Source organism: Motacilla alba, chromosome 23 (assembly GCF_015832195.1).
Source record: "Motacilla alba alba isolate MOTALB_02 chromosome 23, Motacilla_alba_V1.0_pri, whole genome shotgun sequence".
Lineage (NCBI taxonomy): Eukaryota > Metazoa > Chordata > Aves > Passeriformes > Motacillidae > Motacilla > Motacilla alba.
Window position 1 is genome coordinate 5,998,996 of NC_052038.1, and position 19,687 is coordinate 6,018,682.

Below are 19,687 nucleotides of genomic sequence, written 5' to 3' on the forward strand. Positions count from 1 at the left end.
ACCATCATCCCCACCCTAAAAACCAGAGAAGAGCCTTCTGGGGCAGAGAAGATGAAGAGTTTGCAGTTCCAGGGAGAGCTCCTCCCCTGCTGGGTGCACCCCAGGGCCCCTGGGTGCTGTGTCACTGTCCCTGTCCCCACAGGGCTCCTCTGCTCCAGGATCTGGGGGGTCTGGCCTGGCAGCACTCCCTGCTCCGGGAATTGTGCTCCCCCTGGGCAGGACAGGGACACAGGAAACCCTCAGCAACAAACGGCAGTGTTTTATTTGGATTAAAGCAGCTTCTCAGGAGCAAAGAGGTGCTGGGGGCTGCACCAGGGGGTCCCTCCCAGCTGGGAGCACCCCCAGTGCTGCCAGGGCCAGGCTGGCTCACTCACCAGTGCTTAATGACCCTGTGCCCTTCCGAGTCCTGCGTGAACAGGAGCTCAGAGCCCGGCTCTGGGGGCTGCCAGGGGCTGGGGCTGGTCCTGGGGGGGCTGGGGCCGGCCCTGGGGGGGCTGGGGCTGGTCCTGGTGGGGCTGGGGCTGGCCCTGGGGGGGCTGGTCCTGGCCCTGTCCCTGTGGGCAGTGACCCTGCTCCCCTGGCAGCCCTGGCAGAAGAGCTGCCTGCAGGACCCTGCCAGGACCTGGCCGCGCTCCCGGAGGGGCTGAGCCGGCCCCGGGCTCTGGGGAGAGCAGCAAACCCCGCTGGGAGCAGCCCCCGGGGCAGGGTTTGTGTCCCCAGCCCCAGCAGGGTCTGTCCCAGCAGGAGCTGTGCCCCAGGGCTGTGCTTTCCTGCCCCCCGGGGCCGTTTCTCCAGGAGACTCCCCGGCTCTGTTCCTGCCCCCGCCGTGCCCCGGGCAGCGCCCCCCAGCCCCACGCTGAGACTCCCCCGCAGCTCCAGGGGTTCCTGAGGCGTCTGCCCTGCCCGGGCCGTGCCCCGCAGCCCCTGCTGGGCCCCGGGGGGCTGCTCCCGGGCTCCCTGCAGCGGCGGCAAGGCCAGGATCCGCAGGGGCCGGGCGGGCGGGGCAGCCCCCGCGGGCCCGGCCGGGCTGCAGGCAGCTGGCCCGCGGTTCTCTTTGTCCCCTCCATCTGAAAAGAGCAGGGAATTGCTGAGAGCAGAGCCACGGCCAGGGGTAACCCCCCCTGAGCACCACTGCTGTCCCCGAGCGTGCCTAGGGACTGTCCCCAGCGGTGCCACCACCCCCGGGGTCCCTGCTGCTGCAGAGCTGCCCTGGCACAGCCCCTCCAGTGCGACCCCAGAGCTGCCCAAGTGACCAAAAACCCCAAAGTGACCAAAAACCCCAAAGTGACCAAAAACCCCAAAGTGACCAAAAACCCCCGAACTCCCCAGCCCTGCCCCGGCCTGGCAGAGCTGCCCCGAAACCATTCCATGGAAAATCCAAATTTTGCCTCTGAAACCATTCCATGGAAAATCCAAGTTTTCCCTCTGAAACCATCCCATAGAAAATGGCTCCCAGGACCATCCAGCCCCTCCTTCCTGGCAGCTCCAACCTTTGCCCTCTGCACCCCAAAATGCCCAGCAATTCCTACCCCAGCAATTCCCGCCCCAGCATTCCCACCATTCCCATTCCCACCATTCCCAGCATTCCCACCATTCCTGCCCAGCATTCCCATTCCCAGCATTCCCATTCCACCATTCCCACAATTCCCATTCCCACCATTCCCACCATTCCTAGCATTCCCATCCCACAATTCCCATCCCACCATTCCCACCGCTCCCATTCCCACCATTCCCAGCATTCCCACCCCAGCATTCCCACCCCACAATTCCCATCCCACCATTCCCATTCCCAGCATTCCCACCATTCCCGTCCCAGCATTCCCACCATTCCCAGCACTCCCACCATTCCCATTATTCCCATTCCCAGCACTCTGTGCCCACGTGTACCCGGCGGGGCGCGCAGGAACCGGGCCATGGTGCTCTGCCGGGCCCGCGGTGCCGGGCTCTGCCTGCTCGGGGCGGCGCGGGCTCCGGGGGGCTGCGGAGAAACACGGGAAAAAGGTTAAAAATAAAAATATCCCGTTAGAATACATCCATAAAGACACAAACCCAGCTCTGCCCCGCAGCTCCCGCCTCGCCGCGCCCCGGAAGCCGCGACCGCCTGACCCTAATTAATAATGATTAGCCATCATTGATAATTACCACAGCGTCAATCACTTGGGCTGGAAATCCCGGAGTGACTGAGGGGGGAGGGACTCTGCAGGTGTCCCAGCCCAGCCCCTGCCCGGCAGCGTCACCTGCAGCAGGTGGCACAGGGACGCGTCCCGGTGGCTTTGGGATGTCCCCACAGGGCACATCCAGCCCTCCCTGGCAGCTGTGCCAGGGCTCTGCACCCTCGTGGAAAGAAGATCTTCCTCACGTTGAGGTGGAACTCGTTGTGCTTTAGTTTATGTCCTGACTCATTGTCCTGTCCCCGAACAGAGCCTGGCATTGTCATCTGACACCCTGGGGACATTTTACGGGTTCATGGGGTCCCCCTGACACCCTGGGGACATTTTATGGGTTCATGGGGTCCCCCCTCAGCCCTCCCTCTCCAGCCCTCCCCGGCCCCGCTCCCGCAGCCTCCCCTCCCCTCCCCTCCCCTCCCTCCCCGAATGAGGCCCGGGGTTCGGTGGAAGCGCCTCAGCCCGGCCCGGGGGTCCCCCGGGGCTGGCCCGACCCCTCCGGTCGCCCCGGTTCCCCTCAGGGCCCGCCCGGGCCTCACCCGCGCGGGGCCCCGCTTCAGCTCCGCCGTGTCCAGCCACACCCCGCAGGCCTCGGCCGGGGCCGCGCCGCCCCCGCGCCGCCGCCGCATCCCGGGGCTGCCGGGGGCTGCGCGGGACCGGGCCTGGGCCCGGTTCCCGGTCCCAGCTTTCCCCGGTCCGCTCCCGTTCCCCGCTTCCGGTTCCGGTGTTTCCCCGGTTCCAGTTTTCCGGGTCCGTTCCCGTTCCCCGCTTCCGGTTCCGGTTTTTTCCCGGTCCCGTTTTCCCGCTCCCGCTGGCCCCGCCTCCAAAGCGCGCTGCGCACGCGCCTCCCTCAGGGACGGGCCAATGGGAGGTGAGGGCGGGGCTATATATGTAATGAGACCACGCCCACACAGGCCTGCCATATATAAGGGGCGGTGGCGGCGGGGTCCCCTCAGAGCGGTCCCGGCCCCGGTGCTCGATGTGTCCCCGCGTTTCCCCAGGTCCACGGCGGGACATCCACAGCCGCCTGTTCCCAGCCCGGACCCCGTGCTGCGGCTCCCCACCGCACCAGCCCCTCCTCTCCCTGCGCTTTCAGGGGCAGGGCCGTGCCCATCCGGCCCCCGGGGGTAAAGGGCGGGGCCCTGGCGCTGCATGGACAGCTCTGAGCAGCTCCCTCAGCCCTACAGGAGGGGCCTGAAGTGATAACAAATTAATTTGTCAGGTCAGTGGTTTAAACAGCCTAGCCTTGGTCTGGTTCCATGGTTTAGAGTCTAACGGGGGCCAGATGGCCTCTCCTTATCTGGTGCTGGAGAGCTGGCAGCCTCCCAGAGCCGTCCCCGGCCCAGCAGGGCACACAGACACTTTGTTCAACTGTTTATTCAGAGCTGAACTGAACCCGTGTGCCATTCTATGAGCAAGCTGGAACTTAGGCTGGATTAAAAAAGCATTAAAAGCATCTCTCATTCCCTAGAGGAAGCACTTGCTGAGTAACAGTCCCTGAAGCGGCAGCTGGGGGCTTGGGGCTGCATTTGGGCTGAGCTCGCTTTTTCTTTACTCTGCCTTGAGGCCCAGCTTGTTCCTCACCCTGCGGGCCATGTAGGTGGCCGTGAGGACGGAGCAGGCGACGGTGGCCAGGAACAGGGCAGAGAAGTCGTGGGCCAGGCCGCTCTGGAGGGAGGAGTAGATCTCCCTCCTGGACTCGTAGTCCAGCACCACGGCCTCGATCTGCGCCAGCGTGCAGAGCACCAGGAACACGTGGAAGATCTGGTGGCTCTGCCCGAAGAAGTGGCACTTCCCGGGGAACCACTTCTCGGGGTAGGGATGGCAGAAGAAGAAGGCCCCGACGAGGAAGAAGAGCACCTGGCAGCGGTGGTAGAGCAGGGCGGGCTCGGGGCGCGCCGCGGTCCACAGGCGGTGCAGCACGGGGCTGATGTCCAGCAGGTAGGCCAGCCCCGAGGGCAGCTCCTGGCACAGGCGCCCGGGCAGCGAGCAGCGCGGGTGGAAGCGGAACTTGGCGTAGCAGGAGCCGGCGCACGACAGCCAGGCCAGCGCCGCCGCCAGCGGCAGGAAGAAGCCGCGCACGCGCCGGTGCCAGCCCGGCTCGATGGCGTAGTAGAAGTGGCTCAGGGCGCTGCCGTACTGGTACACGGCCACCCCCACGTAGTCCAGGAAGAAGAAGCTGTAGTGCCAGAACTCGGACTTGGCCTGCAGCAGGTGGGCCAGGCTGCTGAAGGTCAGGTAGGTGATGGAGGCGGCCAGGATGATGAGCAGGGGCCGGGCGTGCGCGTCCTGCCCGAAGTCCACGCGCTGCTGGAGGCTCTGCAGGCGCAGCAGCAGCAGCAGGGCGGGCGCCAGGTGGGACCAGACGTTGACGGCCTCGTTGTGCTGCTGGAAGAGCGTGCGGAAGTAGTAGCGCCAGGTCTGGCGCACGGGCCGGTAGCCGCCGTGGATGTAGGGCTTCCAGAAGAGCGGCGGCACCTCGGCGCTGCTCACCGTGCCCGGGGACGGCCCCAGCAGCGCGGGCAGCTGCCTGACGTTGACGAAGAGCTGGCTCAGCTTCTGTGGCACCGCCGCGGCCATGGCCAGGCCAAACTCCGCGTCCTCGCTCTGCAAAATCACCTTGGGGAAGGAGAGGGAGTTCGGCTGTGGGGTTTAGGAGGGGTTTTGATGTAATAATCAACAAGCAGGGGGTGTTCAAGTGCTCTGGTTGGGGATTTTCCCCGTGGAATCCCCAACAGTGACAGAAAGGAGGCTGGAGGGAGATTTAAGAGCCCCGAGGAACGAGGCTGGGGCTAAAGGACAATAGTGAACACACCAGGACACACCAGTGCCTGGCTCACCCCCTTCCCTGTCGTTTGGGAACAGCTAAACAAACCAAGCGTCCCAAACAAACCTCCCCCTCCAGATTCCCCCTCCTGTAAACTGTTTGCAGTGTCTGTCCTCACAAATACTAACAAATAACAGAGGCTGCAACTCCTGCATTTGGAGTTTCACCTCCTTTTTTCAGCTCCCGATTGGCCAAGCAGCTTCCCACATCCTGGCCCTGCCGCACACCGAGGTCCAGCCGTGGAATCTTTGTGAGCGGGAATTTCCATATTTACCTTCGGGAAGCTGCTCTCCTTACCCCGTGAAAGGCAGCCCTGCCAGCTTGTTCGGCCTTTTCATAAAAACTTCCTGAGATTCTCAGACAAGTCCTGAAGAAAACCTGGTTCACGTCCAGCCCCAGTGCTGATCTGTGCCCCAACCCCAGACAAGTGCCCTCATTTCAGGGACAGGAAAAGCTCTTCAAAGTTTGGGAACGGGAGGAGGTGGGGGTGGGACTGTTTGTTTTAAAGAACTCTGTAATTTCCTCATCAAAGTTAGGCTGTAACTCATTCCTGCCTGAATCCAAGGGGCACTGATGCAGAAAAAAGAAAACAAACCAGGGTTTTTGCTGCTCCATTTCCCTCCCAAGTGCCCTTTGCCCACCTGGCCGGGTTAGAGAGGCCCCACAGCCCAAGCAGCCCCCCCGGCTGGGGCAGCTCCTCACCCCGGCCATCCCCACCTCCCCCGGCTGGGGCAGCTCCTCACCCCGGCCGTCCCAGCCCTCCCCGGCTGGGGCAGCTCCTCACCCCGGCCGTCCCAGCCCTCCCCTGGCCCCCCGAACCCTCCCAAAAAGCCGCCACTTCCTGGGGCTGCCAGGGGAAAATTCACCCCGTGAACTTGCCCCTGCTCTGAACCGCAAAGCCCCGAGTGAGGCCGCGGGCAGAGGGCAAAAGCAGAACCTGCCAAGTTCAGTTTTGACCTAAATTCCGCGGGCAGCCTGGAAGCGAACGCTGCCCGGAGAACTTGCCTCGCTGCCTCCAGGCGCAGGGGAAGGGGCTCAGCTCTCAGCTCGACCCCGCTGCGGCTCCCAGAAGAGAAATTCCTGCGGGAGAGGCGGCCCGGGAGATGCCGAGTCCGGAGCGGCCAGGGGAAGGGAGCGGTGTTTACTTCAGCTCCTCCGAAACTTGTCGGAGCAGGATTTAATTCGCCGAGCTCTTCCCAGCTACCGAGCCTTGAGCAACGCTCCGCTACGAAGGGAGCGCATCCTGGAAATCCTTCATGTGCCTCGTACTCCAATAACAGCCCCCAGCTCCCCACGAGCCGGCGGTAACGCTGCCTCAGCCGCCTGGCGCTTCCTCCGCAGCGTTTCCTTTGCCCAGCAGCATCCACCCCACCCGCTGGATTTTTCTGTGATGATAAAGACTCGCCCCCGGCTGTTGACATCGCCGTTCGCTCCCGCCGCACGGCGGCACGGCCTCCCGCAGCTCCTAAAGCGCGCCGGGCTCTCGTTTCCAAACCGGCACGGGCTCCTTGCAGCTCCGATCAGCCCCTGACCCACCTGAGGCCCCGCAGAGCGGCGGCTCCAGCCCTGCCGAGCCTGGGCAGCCCGGGGTGGCTCTCCCTCCCTTAGGCCGGGGATGAGCCGGGCTTTGGCTCCTGTCCCCTCCCGGTGCCCCCGGCACCCGCAGCACGGCCCCGCCGCCGCCTCCTCCCGGCCGGGCCCCGGGGGTCGCGGCCCCGCAGCCCCTCGGAGCTCCTCCCTTCTCAGCCCCGCATCCCTCCCTCCCTCCCTCTCGCGGCAGCTGGAAGAAGCTTTTAAAATTATTTTTTACATTATTATTATTTTAAAAGGAACCTGTTTCCAGCCCAGCTCTCCCCAGAAGGACCCTGCGCTCTGTTTTCCTGCCCTGATCATTCCCTGCCCAGGTCACTGCTGTCCTCTCCCTCCTCGCACCCCCCAGAATTCCCCCAGGAGCATCAGAGACCCCCGAGCCGGCCCTGGAGCCCGGCTGAGCCCAGGCTCGGCAGACACGTGAGGCAGAAGGAAGAGGAGGGAGCAGCAGGCCCGCGCCGAGCTCTGACAGCTCTGGCAAGCCTAAACCTCGCATTTAGCAGCGATCCGGGCTCCAGCACCATTTGGGCTTTGGCAGAGCTGCCATTCTCCTCCCCCACGTGTGGAGAGAGGAGAAAAAACCCCACATGGCGTTCGGGACACTCTTTCCTCAGCAGGGAACTACATTAAAATAAAGATCTGGGGGTCTGGATTGCTGGTTGTGCCTCATTTTGTGCTCGGGAGCTGCTCCAGGGCTCCCTCCAGCCTCCATTACGCCGTGCCAGGCGCTCAGCTCGCTCCTGGGCGCACTCACGGGCAGAGCCTCAAAGTTCAGCCCCGTTCTCCTGCCCTCACCCTGCGGGGCAGAGACTGACCCCATCCTGGGCAGAGCCCGACCCCAACCGGCCCCGGGCAGAGCCCGACCCCATTCTCAGGCAGACCCTGGCCCCATTGCTCGGCAGAGCCCGACCCCACAGGTTCCTCCCTCACTGCCGGCGATGCCGGGCAGCCCCAGGGCCGCCCCTGTCCCCAGCAGGGAGCAGCACAGCCTCTCTCCAGCCTCTCTCGTACCTCCAAACCTGCCGGCGATCCCTCGGTGTGTGTCCCGCCGCTCCTCTGGGCTCAGCTCGGGGTACGCACAGCTCACAGAGCCCGCTGGGACACGGGAAAAGCATCCCGACCTCAGCTCCTTCTCCAGCACAGCCCAGAGCACAGGCCCGGGGCCCTGGACTCCCCGAGTCTCCTAAAAACCCAGTTCTCTACGGGTTTTCCATCTTCAGGTGCTCCAGGTGTGGAGTTAAACTGAAAACAAACCCGGGAGCCAAGCCCAATCAAGGGCTGAGACCAGAGCCACCAGTGCCACCTCCACAGGCTCTGGCAGGGTTCTTTTTGGGGAGGCTGGTAGGTTCACACGCCAGGGCAGCCCGGCTCCCTGTGGGTATCCCCAGGGGAAGGGTTTGGGGTGCAACACAGCAATTTTGTTCCAAATCCACCTAAAAACCATCTTTCCTCAGAGCCCCTCCCTTCTCCCAGGCAGGAGGAACAGAGCAGGCGGCGGGCAGGTGATTCCCCTGAGCCCTGCCCCTTGGGGCAGCCAAGCAGGGGCCCGCTGTCCCCCGTGTCACACGCTGTCCCCCAGAGCCCCGGGCAACAAGGGCCGTTTGTTGGGATGGCCAGCAGCACAAACAGCCCCCAGCTGAGGTGTCACACAAAGCTCTGATTGTCACAGCCTCGGGCCACTGTGCGCGCCCCAGCCCCGGTGCTGAGGAAGGCAGGCAGATCTAACAGCACTGTGCAGCTTTATTGAGTCACTCGGTACAGCAGGATCGGAGCAGACTGGACAGTCAGATTTTTGTTTGAAGTGTAACAGATATTCAGCATGGAACAGTTACTAGAGATTCCTTGCACAAAGGTCTTACAGAGCTGATACAGTACTCGCCATCAACCCGGGAGCGAGCGCGCTGGCGTAGAAAAGGATGCAACAAGAAGAAAAAGCTACACTGGAAAGACAACACTTTAGAAAAGTGACACATGGAAGGTCTCCCCTCTAGCCCCCAAAGCAAGTGTACAGTTTGGATCTAATTTTACAGTTCTACATCAGTTTCTAAGGAACGTAAAAAAAAAATATATATATAACCGAACCAAAAGCAAAGATAAAACCACTGGCCAGTACAGTCTTTGGATGTCGGGAGGAGGGGGAGAGTCAGTTTCCAGAACGGAGTCAGTCGGTCTCGGCCTCGCCGGGGTCTTTGCCTTCTTTGTTCTTTCGAACCTCTTCCACGTGCTTGTCCTGCAAAACAGCAGCAGCAGCTGTGAGCTCCGGGGAGGGGAGAGCGGGCTCTGGGGAGAGCACCCCGCTCCAGGGAGAGCAGAGTGGGCTCTGGGGAGAGCACCCCGCTCCAGGGAGAGCAGAGTGGGCTCTGGGGAGAGCACCCCGCTCCAGGGAGAGCAGCCCCCGCTCCAGGGAGAGCACCCCGCTCCAGGGAGAGCAGAGCGGGCTCTGGGGAGAGCACCCCACTCCAGGGAGAGCAGAGTGGGCTCCGGGGAGAGCAGAGCGGGCTCCGGGGAGAGCACCCCGCTCCGGGGAAGGGCACAGGGTGGAGCCTCAGGGCAGAGCCTGCCCCAGCTCCACCCAGCCCTCGCCCAGAGCTGCAATTCTGCAGAGCCTTCTGCAGACTCCACAGCCACGCTGTGCCACCACAGCCCTCCCCACCTGCTCAGGGCACCCTCCTCCTCCTCTGGAGGTTTTTGCCTGCTTTTCGCAGCAGGGAGCAGGGCCAGCTCCCCCTGGCAGGGCTCCACACCCACCTTCTCCCGCAAGCGCTCCAGCTTGGCAGCCATTTGTGCCTCACGGTTCTCTTTGTTGGCTTCCATTTTGTGGGTCAGCTTCTCCTCTGCCATTTTGCTGAAGTTGTTGTTCTCCTCGATGGCTTTCTGCAGCACCTCCTTCTCGTGCTCCCGCTTCTCCGCCAGCTGCTTCAGCACTTCTGCCTCGTGGGACTGGTGGGACACGGGCTGGGCTGTGAGGGGGTGCCCCAGCTCCGGGGCTCCCCACGTCCCACAGGCCCTGCACGTCCCCACCACACCCTGCCCAGCTCAGCTTCTGTCACTGCCTGCCCTTCTTGCTAAATGGGATTTTTCTGCACAGGGAACACGGTTTTTTTTTGATGTTAACACTGAAAGAGCTTTCCTTGAAGATCCTCCCTTCTCAGAGTGGGGGATCACTGGGATTCAGGTCAGGCTCATTCGGATCAAAGCCTCGCCACCCTCCAGGGCTCCAGGCTGCACCCTCAGCCACATCTTTCATCACTCAGATCATTTATTCCCCAACTTCTCATTACAGATTCACTGCTGCGTTTTCTGGGAGAAAATTCATCTGTTCTGGTGTTAGAGACAAGCAAAACAGCTTCTTCCTGAAGGAGCTGCCCCTCCCAGCCCCGCTCCCTCCCAGCTTTTCTTCAGAACCTCTTTGGAACCACAACCAGGACCACAAAGCTTCCAAAGGGATTTCATTAATGTTCAGTTTGCCACAGAAAACCCCACTTAGCCCAAAAAGAGCCCCAGAACTGGAGGAGCAGAGCTCACTTCAGCTGCTCCGGCTCTACCTTGCGTCTCTCCTCGGCCGCTTCCAGCTTCTTCTGGATCTCCTCCAGGGACACATCCTTCTTCTTGGGGGGAGACAGAGGGAACTCTGCCACGGCCTCTTTGGAGCGGGGGCTGAGGATCAGCTCAAAGGCCTGCCCAGAGGCTCGCTTCTCCAGCTCCTTCACCTGGATGTCTGGGAACGCAGGGAAAATGCCAGAAAAGCGAGTGTTTTATGCAGGAACTGCCTCAGGTGGCATTAAGAACAGCCTTCCAACGTTCAGCACCACCAAGTTCCCTGAGGAAGGGCAGCCAAACAGGAGTTTTGTTTTCAGCACAGCAACACTGTTCAAAAATGAGGAAGTTTCCTTTGCAGCCCTTCCCTGATCGTGCATCACCCGAGCACCTGCTGGTCTAATTTCCCCTTCGACATCCCAAGTGGTGAAAACAAGCCCTTTAGCTCAAACCAAAAACCATTCTCCCTCCAGTGACAAACCCGAGGATGAATTTCCAGGCGTTTGCCTGCAACCTGAGAGAGCCAGGAAGGAAAAAAATCAGGTTTTGGAGCGATCTGCAGGCAGGGCTCTCTCCCCCAGCCCTGCACGGTGTCAGCTGCACCCGCGTGGTCCCCGAGCTGCCTCGGTGACAGCCAGCTCTGCCGAGGGAGCAGATGGCTGCAGGGAGCGGAGCCCATCTGCTGCCAGACTCCTCTTTTGGGGTGTTTTCACAACCACCCGGCTTCAACAGCCTCGCCCAAATGGGAGAAAAGCCTGCTGACAGCGGCTTATTTCACTAGATTTGGGGTTTAAGTTATTCCTGAAGAAATTAGGAGGCAACAAAAGGAAAAAAAAAGGACACAAGAGCATTTAGCACAGAATTCTACCTACCAGAAGTAGCCATGGCCAAGAAAATCAGACTCCAGAAGCCAAGCCTGGGAGAAGGTCAGTCAGGTGGGTTCCTAGGTAACAAAGAGATGTGCCTTTCAACAGCCAGCACGGGGACCTGCTCCTTCTAATAAAAACTGCTGAACAGAATCAGAGCTGCTGAACAAAAGGCACACAAGGTAGGTCACTGCAGTCAGTGGTTCCAGGCATTTTGTGGAGCTGATGGACAGTGCTGGGAATACTGGAGAGGTTACGGAATTGCAGGAGCTGTGTGATATTCGAGCATCTTCAATCTGTTTTATTCCACCTCAAGGTACTCGAACAAAGACCCCCGTTTCAGCGCGGGGCTATGGGGATTGCACTGCTCTCACACACATAAAAGAGCTCGCCGAATAGAAAAATGACGCACCACAGGACAGCACAGCTAGGATTCCTGCCACTCCCGAAGGATCTGAAATGTGCGCAATCGAGCTCATTTAAAATTCGGTTTTAATTGCGCAGCTCAAGTCAGATGCTTCACACCGCGGCAGACAGCGAGGGCGTACACCGCCCAGGACAGCTCGTGAAAACGGGGCGCCGTAAAAAAATGCCAGAAAAAGGTCTAGAAGCCGTGTAAAAAAAAAGAAAAAAAATCGACAAAAAAGGTTTTTTTTGGGGGGGTTTCGGGGCTCAGATGGGGCGCGGGCGGGGCCGGGGCGCGGAGCGGGGACCGCGCGGCCCCGGCCCCGCCCCCCCGCGGCCGCAGCCAATCCCCGCCGAGGCGCCGGCGGAGGCCCCGCCCCCGGCCCGCCCACCGCACCGAATTCAAACCGCCGGGGAGAGCGCGCGCGCGCCCGCGCGAGGGGGCTCGAGGGAGGGGGCGGGGCCAGCGCCAACATCCGGGCACCTGCCGCCCCCCGCCTCAGGTGCGGGGCCGCCCCCCCACCCTCCCCTCACCGCCGCCTCAGCCCCTCCGGGGCGAAGGGGACGGGGAGCGCCGGGGAGCCGCACGGGGACAGGGGGCTCCCAGAGGGTCCCCCTCGGCTCGATGGCGTCGGGGCGCGGCCGCCCGGATACCGCCCCTTCCCCACTAACAATGGCGGAGAGGGGAGGGGGCGCCGCTGCCGCGGGTAGGGCGTCGCCCCGCGCTGAGGGACAATAGCCACCCCTTTCCCCTCAGCGATCCGGGCGCGGGGGGAACGGGGACACGTACGAGCAGTCCCCCCCATTGTCTCCCTTCCCTTTGTCACCGCAACGCTCCAAAACCGGGCGGCGACGCGATGCCCGCGAGCGGGGACAAAAGCGACCCCCGCCCCGAGCGCCCCAGAAGCGCCGCGCAGCCCCCCCTCACCTTGACACCCACCCCGGGGACCCCTCCACCGCCCGTACCGACGGGACGCCGGACCCCCGCAAAGCACCGACGCTTCCCCTGTCCTTCCTCCGCCTATCTCGAGACGCGGAGGGTGCGGCGGGCACGGCCCCGCGGCCTTGGCCCTGCCCGTGCCCGCTCCCCCACGGCGGCCCCGCCGCGCACCCACCTGCCCGCGCCGCCGCTCCGGCCACACTCCGCTCGCGCCCGCCCCGCCGCGCACAAAAGCGCCAAACAAAGGCACGTGACCCGCCCCGCCCCGCCCCGATTGGCCGAGCCCGCCGGCACGTGCCGCCCGCCGCGGGGGGGTGGGGGGGGGGCTGCGGGGGCTCGCGCCCACCCCCCCACAACCGAGCCCCCCCCAGCCCCCGGGCGCGCGGGGCATGCCGGGAGTTGTAGTTCGCCCCCAGAGGGGGGCGGCGGCCCCCGCGCTCGGCCCGGGCCGGACCGGGGGTGCGGGGCCGAACCGCCACGACCCCCGGTCCTCAGGGACCCCCCGGCCCCCAGAGCCCCGCGCTGGGATCCCGCTCCTGCCCCCGGAGCTGCCGGGATTCCCTTTGTGTGTCACCCCTGCGGTGGGGCGGGCAGGGGTGTCAGGCCCGACAGGGGAATGGTCAGAGCGGAGCCACGGTCACCTCACGGCCACGGTCACCTCACGGCCATGGTCATGTTGGATCCATGGTTACCCAGAGCCATGGTCACCACAAGATCATGGTCGCCTCAGAGCCATGGTAACCCCAGGTTCATGGTAACCTCGTGGCCGTGGTCACCTCAAAGCTGTGGTCCCCTCAGATCCATGGTCGCCTCATGGCCGTGGTCACCTCAAAGCCGCGGTCCCCTCAAATCCATGGTCACCACAAGATCATGGTCATCTCAGAGCCATGGTCACCCAGAGCCATGGTCACCACAAGATCACGGTCACCTCAAAGCCATGGTCCTCTCAAATCCATGGTCACCACAAGATCATGGTCACCTCAGAGCCATGGTAACCCCAGAGCCATGGTCACCTCAAAGCCGTGGTCACCACAAGATCACGGTCACCTCATAGCCATGGTAACCCCAGAGCCACGGTCACCTCAGAGGCACGGCCACTTGCCGTGAGCCCTCGGTCACGTCAGAGACACAGTCACCCACGTAAGGGCATGGCCGCCTCAGGGCCACCATAACTTCAGGGCTCTTGGTCATCATCAAGACAACCGTCGAGTGCCTTTGGTCATCCCGGGGTCACGGCCACCAGAGAGGGTCTGTGGCCCCACAGCGTTTGGGGGCCACGCTCTCCTTTGGGGTGACACCAGCGAGGCCGAGCCCGTTTAGAACAAACCCCGTTTGTGCAGATGCCATGGAATGGGCACGGCGGCTCCCCAGGGACCGGCCCTGGAGCGTCCCCTCCCCAGGACAACGCCTCTGGAAGCGCCTCGCTCCCAAATCTGCTCCCAACAAAGTCGCTCCGTGCCCTCGTGTCCCTCACAAATCAACCCCGGGCGCGTCCCGTGGTGGTTTCCTCGCTCCGGCCACACCAAGGGTCCATCCACACAAAAGGCAGATGGACACACAGCAGAACCCTCCCCTACAGCCCAGCCCGGCAGCCTCCAACCCTCAGTCCCAAAAATAGGATTATCTGGGACCCCCCCTTGCCGAGCACCCCCTTAAACCCAAAGATTTTGCACCAAAAAGAGAGGGATCCTACCTTGCGGAAGGGTAATATTGTGACACAAAGGCAGGAAGCTTTCAAAACAGAGATTATTTTAAACCCTGGCCCTGGTTTTTGCTGATCTGACGTCTATTTCCATGGAAACCACATCCAGCCGAGCTGCTGGAGTTGGGAGAGGCAGGGTGGGCACGGGAAGAGCCATCTTCCAGCAGTGTGGTAGGACCTTTTTGGGGATCCCAGGCCCCAAATCTGCAACCTGAAACCTGCAGGGCCCTTTGGGGCCAACGATCCCTTTCTGGGGATCTCTGCTGGCAGCTCCAGCCCTGGGAAATCCCATCCCTGGCACCCCCAGCACGCGTGTTTTCCAGGGAAACACCTCGGGTGCTGGCATGGAACGCTGTGGGGACCAAGGCAGGAGCCCCTGCCACCAGCCTGTGCTGGACTCGATCAGTTATTAATCATTTATTAATTTATTAAACGCTGTGGGGACCAAGGCAGGAGCCCCTGCCATTGGCCTGTGCTGGACTCGATCAGTTATTAATCATTTATTAATTTATTAAACGCTGTGGGGACCAAGGCAGGAGCCCCTGCCACCAGCCTGTGTGGGGCTTGATCAGTTATTAATCATTTATTAATTTATTAAACGCTGTGGGGACCAAGGCAGGAGCCCCTGCCATTGGCCTGTGTTGGACTTGATTATTTATTAATTATCGCCCCTGCAGCCCAACAGCGGGGGGAGGGTTTAATATTAATGTTTTTGAGTCAATCAATGAGCTTATCCTGGGATGATCCCCGGATTTCCCAGAGGAAATGAGGATTCCTGGGCTCGGGGCTTTTGGGCTGTACCTGAGTGAGGGTCTTGATCAGTGCTCAGCCCCGGGAGGGGAGGAGGAAATTTCCTTTTCAGCCTTTGGAGGAGGGATGCAGGCTGAGAGGAAGCTATGAGTCATGCCAGCACTTCCCAGCTGGTTTTCTGGGGGGAAAAGGAAGGAAAAAAGAAAAAAAAAAGGGGAAAAGGGGAAAAAAGAAGAAAAAAAAAAGGGAAAAAGGAAAAAAAAATAAAATAAAAAGGGAAATAAAAAAGGGGTAAAAAATAAATAGAAAAGGAAAAAAATAATAAAAAAGAGAAAAAAAGTGGAAAAAAAATAAATTAAAAAATAAAATAATAATAATAAAAAAAGACTGGTCTGTAGCTTACCTTCCTTTGCAGATTGGCTTAAAAGCCAAAAATATTTCCTTCGGGTAAGAACTCTCTTATGTAAGAGGAAACTTATTGACAGAGCTGGGGAGGGGATTTGGGATCTGCTCTCAGCTCTGGGATTTTCCATGCCCTATCTTTTGGGATGAGGCTCTTCCCCAGCGCCTGCCACCCCTGGCTCTGATCTGAACCAAAACCTCTGAGCGCTGTCGAGGCACACAGAGGAGCAAGAGCTCCCAGCAGGTGGAGAGACACGGAGGCAATCTCGTTTTTTGGCCTTGCTGCAGGAGTGGTTTTATTTTTGGAGCGTTTCATAAACCCCGTTTGTTTATGTGGAATTTATTTTCGTCTGATCTCGAGGAGAATGGAGCGTACGAAAAGCTTTTATTTAATTTGCATTTGATTTGTGTTCATTGACACATTTACTGCGGTTCCAAACAGACTCTTCCCTCCTCAGTGTGTGGCTGGGGTGGTTTTTATCTACTGGATTCCTTATCACCCACAAAAGCTTTTTATTTTTTTGCTTTAATCCCAGTTTTACCACGAAGAGAGCAGGCAGCAGTGGGAGAAGCATCCCCCAACACGTCACATTCAGCCCCAAGACAGGCTGCAGCAGAAAAACACCACTTCAGGCCCAAAATTAACACCAGGATGAATTTCTGCCGGATGGATTTCTGCCTTTTGAGGAAAATAAAGGATCACAGCAGGAGATGTTCCCAGAGCAGGGAGGACAAAGGCTCTGTGGATCAGGGATGTCACCAGCGGCCCTGGAGAATCCCAGCTGCTGAGGACAGCACCCACCTCAGCCGTGTCCCTCAGTGCTCTGGGGGGCTCAACCCTACCAAAAACCCAACCTGGGACCCCTCAGCCCCATCCCAGCCCACCCTGCTGGGGCTGAAACCCCAAAACCCAGAGGAATGCTGGTGGGTGGGAATCTGGGACGTGAGGTGAGCAGATCCAGCCCGGAGATGAAAGCCTCTGCTCTGCTGTGCTCATCAAAACACCCCACAAAGAGACTGACACAATTAGGTGACAACTCAGCCCACGGCAGCTCTTTTAACTTGCAAAAATATTTAATCTCCACTAAGGAAATGTGGTTTCTGGGTGTTAAATTGGCAGCCTCGGGCGCTGGTGGAGGGGGTGACGGCTTATTTGCTAAGCAGAGGATGTTTTGGAGCACCTTGGTTAGTGACACTCGCAGGCTGGCAGCAGCCCTGAATTAGCAAAGTTTATTTTGAAACTAGAAATCCAATATTATCTGACCCGAGCGGGTCAGTTTGAGAGATTCAATAACCAGGAGGAAGCAGTGTTTTAAAGGGAGAGGTGGGGAAGGGCTGCAAGATCTCTTCCAATCCACTCAGTGATCTCACAGGGCTTTTTCCCAACCTTAAAAATTCTTGATCTTCAGATAAAAATGCATTTTAATCCAAACGCAGCCCGGGAGCCCACGGAACTGAAGGACAAACCGAGGTTTTTAGGGAGTGTCTCCCTCACTTTTCCACAGGCAGGAAGCGTTTAAGGTAATTGATATTTGTTTACTGGAGGTGTTTAGGCTGGTGCTGTATTTATGCTGAAAAACGCCATTAAGAAAACGTTCCCTTCTGAATAAATTTGCACTTCCCAACGCGCTGTTGGAAATAATTGAATTTTTGCCGGTCAGACAGGTTGGGTTTTTTTGAGAAATTCACTCGAAATCTGTTAATTCCTCCCTTAAATGAGAGGAGGAGAAGCGCTGAGCACAGATGGCGACCACGCCTGCAGCGACAGGGACGGAAATATCAATTAATTGCTTTGATATTGGGGCAACAGAGCCCTGAAATGTCACGTTCAGCCAGGGGACTGCACTGCCTGGTGCCCAAATCCCGGGGGATGGGGGTGACAGAGCTCTGGAGCACAAGGAGAACGTCAGATATTAATGAAATAAAGAACAAAGGCTGCAGGAACGCTGCTTCCCTCCTAAAAAATACCCAAGCACTCAGAAAGGGCCCTGAAATAAGGGTTTGTCACCACGAGCAGCTCCATCCCCTGAACACACCTGCCTTTGAGCCAACCTGGGCTGGGCACGGCAGAATTCCCTTCCAGCCTGAAAAAATGGGGGGGAAAAGGGTGTTTTCCATCCTTTAATTCCTGGAAAATGGGGGTTGACAGCCCCAAGCCCTGCCTGGGTGTGTTCTGAACATCCCCATCCCTGCAGGTGTGTTCAGCATCCCCATCCCTGCAGGTGTGTTCAGCATCCCCATCCCCATCCCTGCAGGTGTGTTCAACATCCCCATCCCCATCCCTGCAGGTGTGTTCAGCATCCCCATCCCTGCAGGTGTGTTCAACATCCCCATCCCCATCCCTGCAGGTGTGTTCAGCATCCCCATCCCCATCCCCATCCCTGCAGGTGTGTTCAGCATCCCCATCCCCATCCCTGCAGGTGTGTTCAGCATCCCCATCCCCATCCCTGCAGGTGTGTTCTCCTGCCTAAATCCAGCACAGATTGATGTTCCCACCCCTGCAGGTGTGTTCCCAACGTTCCCACCCCTGCAGGTGTGTTCTGCTGCCCGAAGCCAGCCCAGGTCCCTGTGGGCGCTGCCCCCCACCCTCCCCGTGCCCCCAGACCCATTTTGGGAGCCCTCCAGGCCCTCTCCTCGCTCCCAGCCGTGCCCTGACCCGTTTCTCTGCGCCCTCCCTGCTCCTCCCCGAAGCCCAGCCCGCAAATTCCCCTTTCCACTTGGAGCCTGGAGCTCTGCTGCTATTCCAGGCAGCCCAAAAATCCCCGAGTGCCAGCCCAGCAAGCACCAGGGCCCGGGCGGGAGAGCAGGACGGGGACAGGGCTGGGTTTGGGGCTTTTCCATGCCCTGACCCCATGGCCGGAGCGCCAGAGGCAGCCCCTGGCCCTGGGATGCTGCAGAGGACACGGTGGGATCCTGGCAAGCCCATGGAATAGCGATGCATGAGGAGCTATGAAATATTCAACAGCCGCGGAACATTCCAGCACAGACCCTTCTGTGGGTCTTTGAAAATACAGGGTGGGGGGAAGCTGAAAAAAAAAAAAAAAAAAAAAAGCTGGGTGTAGCACTAATTATTCCCCAGCTCCTAATTAGTCGCTTGCATTTCAGATCTGGATTCGGCTCCAGCAGCAGCTCAGCGAGCCCGTTGTGCTATTAATACTCCCCTGGCGTGATACGGTTAAAAATACTCCCACCCTGTCAGGACAAAATGTGGCTTGGAAGTGTCGCGAGGGGAGGAGCTGAGGGATGGAAATCCTCTTAAAGGAGTATGGCTTCCCCAAAATCAAATGAACAAAACGAACGGGCTCCGTTCAGCCCCCGCAAGGAGCAGATGTGGCGATGATCCTGGGGGCAGAGCCCTCGGGGCACCCCAAATCGGAGCAGCTTCCCCGGCACAGCCCAGTGGGAAGCGTTCGATTTTCCAGGAGCTCTCCTGCCTGGGGAGCAGCTAGGTTTGCAGCTCTCAGGTGCTGAAGTTCTGGCCAAAAGGCGGAATTTTGAGGTGCCCCCCACTCCTCACGCCCAGGGAAGGCAGGAGGAGCCAGAGCAGCAGCCAGGGCTGCTTTCCCTGTGAGTATCTGCAGGTGTTTATGGGGGGGATCCACCAGGCACTGGGGGTCTCTCACCACGGCATTTGTGAGCCGAGGAAACGAGCCTGGGGTGGGGTTTTTTTTCGATTTTTAGACTTCAGTCCTGATCTGTTTTTCCACATTTCAGATCCTCTCAGGACGAGGAGCAGCTCCCCTCCTGTCTGCCCTGACAATTCCACATCCAAAGGGGTTCGTTGCTGCTCCCTGCCCCTGGAATCTCAGCAATACCAGCACAGGAACGATTCCTGCACTTCACACTTGCCCTGTGCTTCCTCATCCCTTTTTCCCCGACCAATTTGAGCCCGTGATAGATCAATACATAAATTAAAAGACAAAAGAACCTGACACATCCACTGTGGCTGTGAGAACAGACCAAGCCAGGCTTTCTGCTGGAAAAAACATCCATCTTTTACACAATAAACCAGCAATCTGCTGCTCCACGCCAAAATCAACACCCTCAGAGGCACCCTTGTGTGATGGGCAACACAGGGGCTTTGTTTTAATTAAATTAAAAATAAATAACCCCCAAAAACAACCCCCAGCCGAGGCTTTGTGCGGTGAATGTTGACAGGAGGGGGTGAGGCAGCCTGAACGGGTCTGGGGGCTCTGGCGTCACCCAGGGAGGGCTGGTGGCAGTCTCAGCACCACGTTCTGAGGTGAAAATAAGACCTAAAGGGTTAAAAATGAGGATTTGGGGTCTCCTGCTCGCCCAGCTCCTCACTTTCCTCTCCAGCACACTGCAGGGAAAGGCAGGAGCAGCCACGGGCTGAGCTCAGCCTGTGCTTCCCAACATGGGGGAAAGCTGGATCCCACCCAAAATGCACCATTTCAGGCTTTTTGGAGCACACACACCTCACACCGCCCCTCCTCTGCCTCAGTTTCCCTCCTCAGCCCTTTCCCCCCCCGTTTATTCAGG

General features: G+C 59.6%; 2 protein-coding genes and 1 long non-coding RNA gene across 10 annotated transcripts; 1 reads left to right on the forward strand and 2 right to left on the reverse strand.

Annotated features, from left to right (window-relative positions):
* Window positions 1-237: 237 nt before the first annotated feature.
* Window positions 238-7,245, reverse strand: PAQR7 (progestin and adipoQ receptor family member 7). 6 transcript variants are annotated; one of them, XM_038160813.1, is made up of 4 exons: window positions 5,998-7,245; window positions 2,705-4,784; window positions 1,888-1,978; window positions 238-1,067 (listed from the first exon to the last, which is right to left on the reverse strand). In XM_038160813.1, exon 2 carries the CDS (start codon window positions 4,743-4,745, stop codon window positions 3,717-3,719), a length of 1,029 nt encoding a protein of 342 aa, XP_038016741.1. In that variant the 5' UTR covers window positions 4,746-4,784; window positions 5,998-7,245; the 3' UTR covers window positions 238-1,067; window positions 1,888-1,978; window positions 2,705-3,716. The 6 variants fall into 6 exon arrangements, with proteins under 6 accessions (XP_038016741.1, XP_038016742.1, XP_038016743.1 ...); XM_038160814.1 differs by having other exon boundaries at window positions 2,705-4,808; XM_038160815.1 differs by lacking the exon at window positions 5,998-7,245 and adding an exon at window positions 5,267-5,335.
* A 1,059-nt stretch (window positions 7,246-8,304) lies between these two features.
* Window positions 8,305-14,096, reverse strand: STMN1 (stathmin 1). 3 transcript variants are annotated; one of them, XM_038160821.1, is made up of 5 exons: window positions 14,024-14,096; window positions 10,992-11,062; window positions 10,128-10,300; window positions 9,331-9,522; window positions 8,305-8,812 (listed from the first exon to the last, which is right to left on the reverse strand). In XM_038160821.1, exons 2-5 carry the CDS (start codon window positions 11,002-11,004, stop codon window positions 8,744-8,746), a joined length of 447 nt encoding a protein of 148 aa, XP_038016749.1. In that variant the 5' UTR covers window positions 11,005-11,062; window positions 14,024-14,096; the 3' UTR covers window positions 8,305-8,743. The 3 variants fall into 3 exon arrangements, with proteins under 3 accessions (XP_038016749.1, XP_038016748.1, XP_038016750.1); XM_038160820.1 differs by lacking the exon at window positions 14,024-14,096 and adding an exon at window positions 12,506-12,595; XM_038160822.1 differs by lacking the exon at window positions 14,024-14,096 and adding an exon at window positions 11,398-11,601.
* A 4,127-nt stretch (window positions 14,097-18,223) lies between these two features.
* Window positions 18,224-19,306, forward strand: LOC119711098. Its single transcript, XR_005259665.1, has 2 exons — window positions 18,224-18,751; window positions 18,899-19,306. It is a non-coding gene; the product is annotated as an uncharacterized LOC119711098 (long non-coding RNA).
* Window positions 19,307-19,687: the final 381 nt, after the last annotated feature.

Coding starts and splice junctions, on each gene's coding strand:
- STMN1 (XM_038160821.1), bottom strand. Junction 9,523..10,127: donor CGGCCGAGGAGAGACGCAAG/GTAGAGCCGGAG, acceptor GTGTCCCACCAG/TCCCACGAGGCAGAAGTGCT. Junction 8,813..9,330: donor TGGAGCGCTTGCGGGAGAAG/GTGGGTGTGGAG, acceptor GCTGTTTTGCAG/GACAAGCACGTGGAAGAGGT.
- PAQR7 (XM_038160810.1), bottom strand. CDS start 3,319: ATGCAGCGCCAGGGCCCCGCCCTTTACCCCCGGGGGCCGGATGGGCAC. Junction 1,979..2,704: donor TGAAGCGGGGCCCCGCGCGG/GTGAGGCCCGGG, acceptor GTTTCTCCGCAG/CCCCCCGGAGCCCGCGCCGC. Junction 1,068..1,887: donor GTTCCTGCGCGCCCCGCCGG/GTACACGTGGGC, acceptor TGCTCTTTTCAG/ATGGAGGGGACAAAGAGAAC.